The 12,172-nt window shown below is 36.1% G+C and overlaps 1 protein-coding gene across 6 annotated transcripts in view; it reads right to left on the reverse strand.

Moving 5' to 3' along the window:
• Window positions 1–12,172, reverse strand: part of WAPL (WAPL cohesin release factor) — a 73,540-nt gene that overhangs the window by 14,946 nt on the left and 46,422 nt on the right. For 5 of the 6 annotated variants that reach the window (XM_026069982.1, XM_026069980.1, XM_026069985.1 and 2 more), the window contains 4 exons: window positions 10,645–10,797; window positions 10,264–10,400; window positions 8,150–8,261; window positions 2,440–2,667 (listed from right to left, as the gene is read on the reverse strand). In XM_026069982.1, the coding sequence (XP_025925767.1) occupies window positions 2,440–2,667; window positions 8,150–8,261; window positions 10,264–10,400; window positions 10,645–10,797 (630 nt within the window). The remainder of the gene's footprint in view (window positions 1–2,439; window positions 2,668–8,149; window positions 8,262–10,263; window positions 10,401–10,644; window positions 10,798–12,172) is intronic. The other variant, XM_026069983.1, reaches the window with a different exon arrangement.

A 12,172-nucleotide genomic window follows, 5' to 3' on the forward strand; every position in this document is an offset into this window, starting at 1 on the left:
AACAGAACCTTTCAAGTACCTTTGCAAGTGCTCAAAAATTAGCCTGATCTAATTTCCAGCTAGAATCACATAAATAACACTGTCTATGTAAAAAGAGAGGCAATACTGATCATCTCCATTTGATCTGTGGTAGATTCAGAAACTAAGGTGCAACTGGTTAAGCACAAGCTGGAACCATCACAACATCTGTTGCATTCATTCTGTCACTCAATGGAAACGTACGAGTTGAAAAAATAATTTTTTTTTTTAAACCCCAGAAGATTTGCAATTTCTGCCTGTCATCTGGCACAATACAGACATTGCTTGTTAGAGCTTGTGACAGAGATCTATGTAACAGCAAAGTTATCTTAAGTCCATTATTGACTCAACTTACCATTGCTACTATCATGATTTGGAAAAGAACCTAATCACCTCATTTGGCTTGCATATATTCTCTAAGTGCTCTATAATCTCTGCTTCTAGATGATGGGAGGAAACCAGCTGCCATCTGTGAGGTACTACAGTATTCAACACGTTTACAACAATAGCTTGATTTATTTTAAGAATTAGAGATGGCTCAGAACAAAAATCTAAAAATGACGACCTGTGAATAGTATTACTCCTTACTTATGGACAGCTTCCTCCCTGGAGGGAAAGCCCCATTTAAGAGTTCCTCTCTCTCCTCTCTCATGCCTAAGAAAACATAAGAACAGAATTAAGGTTTATACAAACATCAGGCCAGCTGAGACTATGGGCATGAGAAAAGCTCCAGCAGGAGACGGGGCTCTGTGTGGCGGGATGCTTCAGCAAGGAGGAACCTGCACCAGCTGTTCCGTGCTTCCTAAAGGGAGCTGCCTTGCATTTTACAGGGCAAAGGATATCCTGGCACTGACAGACTCTGAGCTACGTGAGCTTTCTTCGGTGCCAAAACAGCACTGGAATACAGACACTGATTATACCAGTTCCTAGCTAATCACCACCTAGAGAACAAATTTCATTCTGTATTGATATCTTAAGATTGTATCGTATGAATTAACAGAGTAAGCAGAAAGCAGAGGAAATCAACTCCGTATTCATTCTCCTGCAGATTTCAACAACCAGAAAATTAATACGAGACTCCTAGCTGCACATTTCTTAGGTTTTTAGGAAACAAGTCTAAAACTGAAATGCCAACACAATTTCCTTGTATCACCATAAACTGATTACCAACAGTTAGCAGTTATAACATCAAGATTATCTTCCTTCCCCCAAAATTCAACTCTTTATACTGCTRTGCAATACTGGCTTTTCATACTAATTCAGCAATCCATTCCACAGCTAGAATTTTAAAAAGACTCCCTAGGAGAGAGAGGGGAAGGAGGAAAAAAAAAAAAAGTCACTAAACTACAAAAGAAAAAGTCACTTCAACAAGGCATATTATCTTTTAACCTTATCTAAGAGAGAATATAATCTAATTCAGAGATTATTGACGGGAGCTGAAGCATTACTTTTAGAAATAAAGCTTTAAAAAGCTCAATTCATGTACCTGACAGGAAAGGTTTTTGGTTTCCTGCTTAAGTATTGGATCAAAAATGGCAAAACACTACTAAGACCCTTTAGAATATTAACAAATCATATCACAAGATGTTAAAAAAAACTTTAATATCATACTAACATCTGTTATACTGAAATACAGTGAAAGCAAAAACACATTACTAGCTGTGCCATCTATGACCACTCATCTAATCAATATGTCATCAATTCTTTAAATATACTGTTTTCAAAAAACTTACAACTTACCCTTTATTTTTCAAGTTCGCATGATGCTAGCATCAAACCATGGCCAAAAAAATTTTTTTTTTTTTTTTTTTTTTTTAAGAGAAAATCAGTTCACTCTGTTGTGGCTGAAGATACATTCATAAAAACAAGAATGCTTGAGAAAGTAAGTAAAAGAAGTATCCACAGTTATGATAATGTATGTTCTGCACCACACTGAGCAGACAGAAATCAGTTTCTCTGAGACAGATTCATTAAGACTGTACCTGCACCACATTCTTAGTTTAACAGGAAATACTCTTATTCCCATGTAACAACCCCTACTGTTTGTGAATATATGTAGACTAAAATTCAGGCAAAGAAACAAAGTCAAATAATTCAAATGTGGTCCTTACACACATAGTAATTCGAAGTGTTATTTGTTTTTTAAGTGCTACCTTTACCTAGTTACCCTTACTTGAAACAGTAAATAGTGAATCAGACAGCTGAAGAACATCATAACTTTATCTTACTAATAGCCTTTTAGAAAAGAATTTTCAAATTTAGAAAAGAAAATACTTGCAGCGCAATCCTAYCTACATAGAAAGTAGACAATGTCATGACTTCTGAGCTGCAACACAGGAATTTAAGGTTGATGCTTACAAATCCCGTTTTATTAAGCACTCTACTACTCACAAGGCTTCCAAACAACAGCGTGATACCCACCGTGATGTTTTCGAGATCAAGATGTTTGTTGTGAACAGTTTCACACAGTCTCCGAATTTTTTCCTTTATTTTATTCATGTCTTTTTCATTCAGCAGCTTGGCAGAAGAAGCATCTTGTTCCAATTCCAAAAGCCGAATCATCAGATCTAGACTAGCTCTGTCTAAATCCATATTCAAACGATCTCTACTCAGGATGTACATTAGAGCTGCTGTACAAAGGGACAAATTCTTGGGTGGGGAGAGGAAAGAGGAAAAAAAATACAAATTAAGTTTTAGCAAACATGTTAGGCAAAAATTTCACAGCTTTTAGTGAACAAGCTGGAGATTTATGGAAGAAAAAGCCTGCCAAGCCCTGATCTACACTGGCACTTGCATGATTAGTTATTATTGTACATAAATAGATTCTATCCAGCAAGTTAGCAAGGCACTTTTCCTAACCAATACAAATGAGACATAAATCATTTAACACATTTACAAAACCCTGGTAGAAAAGCAGAGTTTTCTACTTTTAAAAGTGACTCAGCATTGCAGACAGACTAAGAAATGGCAACTCCAAGAGTTACGGAATTATGGAAGAGAAACGGCAGGAGAACAAAGTGAAAATGGCCAGGGTATGTGGCAAGAACGATGAAAATTCTGGTTGGGTGGGATAAGCTGGTGACAGAAAGCACCAGGAAAGATGGGGTGTAGTGTTTGCATGTGAAGGGAAAGAGCCTGGTGAGATGCATCCCAATTCTGCTAAGCAGGTCTGTCAGTCAATAATTTACCAGAAATTCCCAGCATAAATACACTTAATTTCTAGAGGAGTTCTGCTTTTTGGAAGTAGCCAGAGTAAAAACAAACAACCCTCCTCCCAAATTAGTCCTCAACAAGCAAACACTATTACCTTGAACATCCCTATCTTATGGGAAATTGATGGTGTACAGGGACCTCTTACTGGCTGAGGAACCTTCTTCAAGAAGGAATTAAAGTTCATTTTCATGAGGATCCAGAAAAGCAAAGAGAGAAGGTGGTTGTCAAGGAGAGAAATGACAGTAAGAGTGAAGAGACCAGACCAAGGCAATCTGTCCCTAGTGCTGGTAAGGACAGCATTTGCACCAAGAGAGCCATCTATCCAGTTGAGTCCCAAGTGCTAATAAAGACGACAAACATTCATGGAGAATTGAGTTCTGCTAGACATAATACTTTCAGAAGCCTTCAAAGACATCTGGAAGGCAGAAGAAAAAAAAAGCTGGGCTCATGAAAACAGCACTGGACTTTGTCAGGTGGTGGCAGGGGGAAGAGTGAATACATTAGTGGACACAGAGGACATTAGGAAAGAGCTGGGGGTCAGTTTTCCTTGAAATGACTGGTTGCTACTGTGCCCAGCTTTCACAGAATGGTCAACATGCTGCATGCATTTATTCCATTTTTTTGTGTACAAAGTAAATTTAAACTGTAGAAGAGCTTAATTCTGGGATGCGAGTATTGCCCAGCTCAACAGGAAAGAGCAGAACTTCTGTCTCAAAACAGACCAACAATCTGTTTAGGGCTCAGTCAACCACCAAAGCAATCATTAGCTGCCTCTGTTTATTTTAGAAGCAGGTGATAACCATACTGCCTAGTATGGCCGGGTATCAGCATTTCCAAAGCAGGAATGGGCAGCTGACAGCCTACCAAAAGGTATGTTAAAACTCCTTCCTGTATGAGTCAAGGAAATCCTTGAGGGTAGAGGTAAATAAAAACCTGAATCTGACTACCAAAAGATATATTTGGAATACTGAAGGAAGTAAGAGTTTCCAAATCTACATCTCCTTTCATGAATACAACGTCAAGCTACAGGGTGATTCAAGGACTGGGTCTTAGTTGTGAATATCACTACTCCAGCCTTGTCAGCTGGACCATGTAAGGTAGCAAGAAAATTATGCAGCTAGTCTAGATGAACAGGGTATATGCTTTTCCTTTAATCTCTATTCATTTTTTCCAGTAATAAACCTTGCAGTTAGATCATTTAAATAACAGAAATTATTTACTCTGGATTTACTTGCATCTGGCTTAAACTATAGGAACTTTCCTGTTACTGGAAGAAGGCTGCACTCTGTTCCTGCAGAACAGCAATGGTTAAACAGGATTATTCCCACATGCATTCCAGCAAAACCAGAGGTGACCAAGCACTCCTCCACTCACCATTATTCAGCCAATGTGGGAGCTAATAAAGCAACAGCTGTGAAGAACTATCTTCTAGTGAGTGGCATTATCCAGGTGAGCTGCCTGGTAGAAAATACTTGAGCCCCCAAAGGGGTTTCTGACAAGTGGAAACTATGCAGCAGTGAAGAAAGGAAAACTGCAAAATTTATGATCTAGGCTGCCAGTATTTAGGCATTTCAGAGAACCAGAAACTGCTCTTGCATCACTACTTTAGAGGTACTCTGAAGTCTGATAAGGACAATCAGACTAATTTCATAAATCTCTGCACCCATCCTGTCTGCCCCAGGACAGAGGGGGATCCAACTTGCTTCCTGGTGAAATAGTCATGCATAGTGCAATAAGCCTCCCTCCACATAAGCATCTGTCACCATTTCCCCTCAGACCTTCCACCCAGCTGTTAAGACACTTCAATCAGATGAGAAGGGACCCAAACTGGGGAGAAAGACAGTATATTGAATGCTTCAGGCTGCCCAAAGACTGCCAGGTAGCAAAAAGGAGCAAATTGGGTATGTATGTAAAACAAGGACGAGATTTCTGCAACAGCATTAACACAAAGCAATCACGCCGATAAACCGTCAGATGCTGAAATACTACAGGAAAACAGTGACGTTCTGAAAGAAGTAAGGACCTCCAAATTTGAAGGGTGTTTATACCATGAAATGAACCTGCTTCATTCAGCTACATGCCAGTGATACCGTTTTCTGGAACTCATTTCTCCTAGTCCCTACAGGCAGATTGGTTTAATCCTCAGTATAACTCTACTTTTGCTCTGATCATCTGTAAATGTAGACCTGTTAAGAACAGCTAACCACACTGTCTGAATTCTGTCTCATGCTCTAGCACATACAGAATTCTGAGCTGAGAAAGGGGGGGGGGGGATCATTGGTAAAACTAATTTTTGATCAATATCCAAACAAACAAACAAACCACCAAAGTAGTGAAACCGTTTCCTCTCCCCCATTTTATTCCTGATGACACTTAAAAAACATTCTGCTTCCAAACAAGTGTTGTAAAGGGGAGAAAAGAAAGAAAGAAAGAAAGAAAGAAAGGAAGGAAGGAAGGAAGGAAGGAAGGAAGGAAGGAAGGAAGGAAGAAAGAAAGAAAGGTAAAACAAATAGAATTTGCTCTGGATAGAAAATTTAAGGCACATTTAACTATAGAGTTGCAATCCATACTTCCATAGAATTCAGAAAAACATCCTAGTTGAACATACACTCCAGAAACTGCAGGCCAATTACACCCACTCTGATCCTTGTCTTCCCTTGCTAGTTCTATTTATACTCCAACTTGTGGGAACAGATGGTTATTTTCTAGGGTTCGGCACTACATTTAAATTATTCTATTTTTTAAAATTATTCACATGCTGAAGACATTACAAAACCACATTTCTGTGCTTAATTACTGGCAACTATAATGAAAATATATATTTTTTCTAAATTAATAATCTAATACTCCAAAGCATTTAGACCATAGCTGGAGAGACRAAGTCACAAACTGAAATTGCAGTTTAAAGACAAATCTGGAAGAAAATTAGATGGAACAAGTACTTTTCATGTAAAAGAGAAAAAATATTTGGGGATGTAATTCAGTAAGGTAACTGGTTATTTTATTTTTCTTGCTGGTTAAAAGAATAGCTTCGCAACTGCGGTTTTATATTCTTATGGAAATATGAAAGCACCCTACTTTTTCAGCCTATTCTGCTGTATCCATCCAATGAACACAGTATATGCTCACATTTGTTTCCATTAGCACTGTCATTGTGCCAGTTCTCTCCAATTTCCAAAATACTTTACAGAAGATTTTAACAAAATAATTGTATAATATTTCTTTTTTCCCCCAGTCAAGCCAAAGTTTCATTATTTATCTTAAATGGATTCAAAGCCATGTAAGTTGAATCCAGTGTGATTTATTACTCTTGAGTTACCTTGTGCTGAGATTTATTGATTTTAAACAAGTTAATATTCTAGTGAAGCAATTAGTAAATGAAAGGGTAGTATATAAAGACAGCAGGGTTATACGAAGAAGGTCATTGTTGTTGAAGCATATAATCTTGTGTAATTGGAGGATATAATTTAGTATTTATTAATAGTAGTTTGATAAAGCAATGATTTTGTAATATTGTATAACCTATATCAAGAATGCACTGTAAATATATTAGAACATTAACTTTCAATTTTTTCCCGATAAAAGGGAGCACTTCATCAAATACAGTGAAAATAGTGAATACAATCAATGCATTTTGTTACTGCAGACTAATAATAGCATGCAATTTCCTTTTGAGCTGCATGTGCTAGTTCTTTTGAAAATGAAGGAATAATGGTAAATGTTAAAAGACAGCCTAAAATATACTGAGCAAGCTTGTACATTTTCCAAGGAACTGAAGCTGTCTTCTGCAGATCTCTTGCAACTCAGTGGTGGTAACTGCCCTAAATAGCATGACCACACTTTATTTATTTCTAGTATCATTCAGCACCATTTTGACAGCTCACAAAATAATGAATACATTGAACCTGGTTCCCATGTATTGAAGTTAGCCATTGCTAATTTTTGGGGAAGATGGAAAATAACCTATTAATCTAAAATTAGTTACTTAAAGCTCTATAGCTTTTTACCACCCACAGTAAGATTTCTGTGGGTTCATGATTTTCTTCTGCAGTATCTGTAGTTCTGTTAGAGCCGTTACATAAAATAAAGCCGCCTAACTGGGTATACATAGCTACTACCCACTCCAAGTAACATTTTCTGTGTTCAGCTTTTGTAAAAACACTTCTCAAGGGATACCCCACAGAGGCATGGTTTTCAGGCACTGGAAAAAAAAATAGTGGCATTCACATGAGAAAGAAAGTTTAATATTAATTAAGCTTGATACATGAATCGAACTTGTAAAATTGGGATAAAAAGAAAAACCCACACTGCTTCAGTTTTTAAACTCTCAGGTCAAGGTAGAGTAAGAACAGAAAAATTTACCTTTCCTAGATTTTTCATTACACATACTCAAGCCATCTTACAACTGCAATTATAGCACAGCTCAAGGAGACAAGCACAGCACATGTAAAAAAAAAAAACAAACCCACCACTGCTAAGGAAAAGGAAATCATTTACATGCAAGCAAGTAAGAGAAAAGCACTCAGAGCAATCTTTAGAGATAATGGATTTTTTTTTTTAATTTACTTTAAAGTATTCTCACTGAAACAAAAATACAATGATAAAACAATTAAAAAGTTTAAGACAAAATATGAAATCATAATCCAAAGAACAGACAATTTTTTAAAAAGTTTAAGTAAGAATTTCTAAATTTAGAAGCATGTAAACAGTGGAAGGAGAATATGTCATGAGACCTACACGTGCTCTTATTTCCCAGTTCACTACAAATTTCTAAAATGAAGCCAATGATACCAGACATACACTACAATAGAACACTTTAATGCTTGACTTTGAATTACCTATACATAAAAAAAAAAAAAAAAAACACTAAAATAGATGGAACAGTCAAGCTGTAATAAAATACACAATGTATCAATACCTGGTGGTGCTGGGAATCGTCCAGTGTTTTGAAAACCATGGCTACCATCCCATGTGCTCTCAGATGCATTCGGAAACTGGGCATGGCGCACTTGGTCGCCAAGCTGATTACACTAGAGAAAAATAATTCTGAATTAGAAAAATTAAAATCACTACATTTACAAAAACGGCAGATAAACAAGTCTAAAAGATGACTGACCACATACCTCAGACCCCTACAAGCTTTGTCAAGATGTTTCTTGTAAAATTTATACACACCAACTTTGTAAGTGGTGAACAGAGCAGCAGTTTATTCAAAACTAACTGTGTCTACTTCCTTATTTTAGGGTTGGCTAGAAACAGGGTTTGAAGGTGTATGCTGAACTTGTATCTTTCAAATAAAAACAGAAATAATTTGGAATAGCTAAATTGAAAGTAGAATTTTCATGGGTTAAGCATGAAACAGATTTAGAGGCACAGGAGAATTTGTTATGGATCAAGGCATGATTAGAAATTATGAACATGAGCTTCCATCACTATCTAATAGTTAATTATTTGACTGATCAGACCTGCTCATGCCTGACAATACTTTTACRAGAAAAGAATCTTTTAGTATTTGTTGCTGCATTTATGGTTGATGGAAACATTACAGATTTCAGGAAAAATCTTAAGTTAATATATTAGTCTAATCAATGACCAACATAAGAGTTTATTTTAAAAAGGAAAGTTCTTTTCCCTAGATTTATTAGCAAGTTGCCTGTCATTCCTAGTACAGCCCAGCATATAGTCTATTAAAAAAATATTGCTTTTAAATGTGGAGTAATGCAAGAGTGATAGTCAATGAAGTCTTCCATGACAATAAAGGGATCTTATTATAGAAAGTTCATATGAGATGGTGTTTTAATAACAAGTGGTCTTTCTGTCTCCAGTCACAACAGCACCAGTTAAAGCTTACCTACCAGTTTCTGATTCTTTTATGTCTATTGCTATCCTTACACATTGATTTCCTTTGGAAAAATACTTTTCTTTTAATTTGTTAACTGAAAGAAAAAAATTTTATGGTGTTTATTTAAGTTACACTCCATGATATAAATTTGGAAAGTAAAAAAGTCAGTTTAAGATCCTAGGAAGCTTGCCGTACAAGCAAGTTAAGTGCACTGACTTGAAAACAATCCTAAACTGTCACCATTGTATTATTTTTCATAATAACGKATGTACAAACAGGGTTACAGATTTCTTGAATTTATACTAAAGCAACAATATCCATTGCTATTTCTTGAAGAACATGGAGAATAAATTATTTTTAAATTAGCTCTCTGAAAAGTTTATGGCTTTTTCTCATCCACAGTAATCTATCAAATAAAGCATCCTCTTCACCTATCTCTGTGGATTCAAGTTTTTCTTCTCTAGTATTTGCAGTTTGCTAAACAGACAGAAAATATTCAAGAAGAGAAATTATTATGTGGTTACAGAACACCATCCTGATTATAAGTCCAGAGAAAGGAAACCAATATTAATCATGAATAAACTTTTTCAAAGCAGAACTACAACATTTTTTGATACTAACTTAGCAATAATGTGCAACTTCAATATAAAGACTGCAATGAGTACTCCAAGACATCTTAGGAAAGCCTCCAATTAATATTGAGGCCACGTTACTTGCACTGGATGTTAGCTATATCATTTCTCAACAGAAAAAGAAAAGGCAGTTAGAATTGAGCAATATCTCAGTATTATATTAGTTTTAATCATAACCAGCATGCCTTCTAGTCTAGTCTAGATTTTATTTTAGAATTGAATTTTGCAGTAAAAAGAGAGAACAGACATCTCCTCACATTAGATCACACTAAGCAAAGTTATCAGAAAATATTTTTAAAATTTGTAATATGAAAAACAAGCTCTGAAAATGTACTCTTACTGTACAATTTCCTATTTTGTTTTCCTAATCATACCACTTCTGATTATTCACAATTTCTCATCTTGACAATTCTTTCCAAATTCTATTCTTTGTAGCAGAAGTGCCAATGCCAACTACCAAACATTATTTTAAAGATCGGTCACTTCTTCAATCGATATGCATTTAATTCACTAGCTCTTTTGAATACAAGTTCAGTCTTTAATATTAAGGTATCTTACCTAAGGCAACGTGTGTTTAGGGGCTGATTGCTCTTCAATCCACTTAGCAAGTACTCAATATCATCTGTGAACTCTTGATTTTCACCAAATTCCACTACATCATTGAAGTGCTTTACATGCTGAACAACAGTGTATAACTGGAAGAGACAAATATTTTGACCTAGGTAAGTTGCTCTTGGGATTAATTACAACATTAATGAGTACATTTAAAAATCTATTTTGAGTGCAAGGAAATATTAAGAAGTCAATGAAGGCCATTCAACTATTTAGATAAAAATATTAGTTTTAATAGGAAAGCCAAATTTCATTTTGACACTGTTCCTTCAGTACTTAGAATTACCAACAATTCTTTATCTTAAAAATTTGTTTAAGAATACTTACTTCTTTGTCTTCTTTCCTACATTTCAATGCAGTTACTATCTCTTGATAGGGCTGAGTAGGTATTGTCACAGTTTTTATCACTTTGGGAGGTGGTGCAGGAGCCTTAAAAACTCCATCATCTTTATGAATTGCCTCCTTTGAAGATAGCCTTACCTATTAATAAGAAAGTGCTAAAATGGGCAGATGTTTTGAGCATGTAAACATACACTAAATACATCAGGAAACAGAACAGGTGTGCATTTGTCAAATTCACATTTTGGGACTAGTTAGTCCTTCCCTTACGCTACCAATATGTACCTAAGCTGTGTGACAATGTACCTACTCTTAAAAAAAAGTAGTATGTCAGAAATTATATGCATTTTTAATATAAAACAATTCTGAATAGTCAGACAAGCTCCAGTGGAATTCTGAGTTGGGGGGAAGAAAAAAAAGAATTTTACACTGATTCTTTAAGCTTTAGGGTAAGTAGAACAACCAACTTCAGGGTTTAAAAACAATTACTTGTTGATACTTACAAATATCTTACCCCCTTACACTGGAGCTTCCAGGACTGGCTGAGTTGGTTGCTATATTGAACCATCATAAGCACACTGGTCCTGATACGAGCATCACATTGAGCAATCACTGTCTCAGCATAGCTCGAACTGTAAAACTCGGTGTCTACTGTTCTCATTTCTAACTACTGGAGGCTACTGCACTGTTCTATTCAGGGTGCAGCTATGGGAAGCTGACCTCTCTGACTTGATACTCCAAAATGTATTTTGTCTGTACATAGAAGACTACCAACATCTTTTTTTAGCGTTATAAAAATTGCCACATGGAGAAGAGAATAGAACCATTGTGAAAGCTTCAAACAGGTAGAACAGGCTCTTGTAAACTCATGGCATTCTCCATATATTGGCTTTGTATATATATTTGTATTATTAATATCTGAGGAACAACGTATTACAGCATGAACTATAACAAAACCTATTCTGAACGTACAACAGACAGTAAAGAACTTGCCTGAGGTGGCTGGAAATTCGTCAGTAGTTACTCTAGACCTAACGGCAAGTATTACACATTTCTCCTCAACATACTTCTCTGTATTAATTCAAAGCTGGTTTAAGCTGAAGTATTAGCTTATCTTCAGACTACTTCTTTGGCCAAAATTCAGTCACAAACTAGAGAAAATGAGGCTTACTGGAACAAGATATCTAAATGCCAAAATCTAAACATGCAAAGGCCAACATCAGTGGTCATTTACTCACTCTCAGTCTCTAAATATCATCATGCACTTGGTTTCCTTATACAGAAAATGAACATTTTCAGAAGTGTTCACTGAAAAACTTGAATTAACCCTAAGGTCTAGAGAACACAAACTGCAATCCACTCCAGAGGGTGCTGTGAGGGAAAGTCTTCTTGCTGTGCACTGTACAGCAGTCAAAATTAGAAGAAAAGCCGAAACAACTTGCTGTATTAACGGAGCATTCACCACATACTGCCTCTACCAGTGTGCAGCACTTCCATATTTGTTCACGTAGGCTCC

The sequence above is a fragment of the Apteryx rowi genome, unplaced genomic scaffold (assembly GCF_003343035.1).
Source record: "Apteryx rowi isolate R43461 unplaced genomic scaffold, aptRow1 scaffold_30, whole genome shotgun sequence".
NCBI classification, from domain to species: Eukaryota; Metazoa; Chordata; class Aves; order Apterygiformes; family Apterygidae; genus Apteryx; species Apteryx rowi.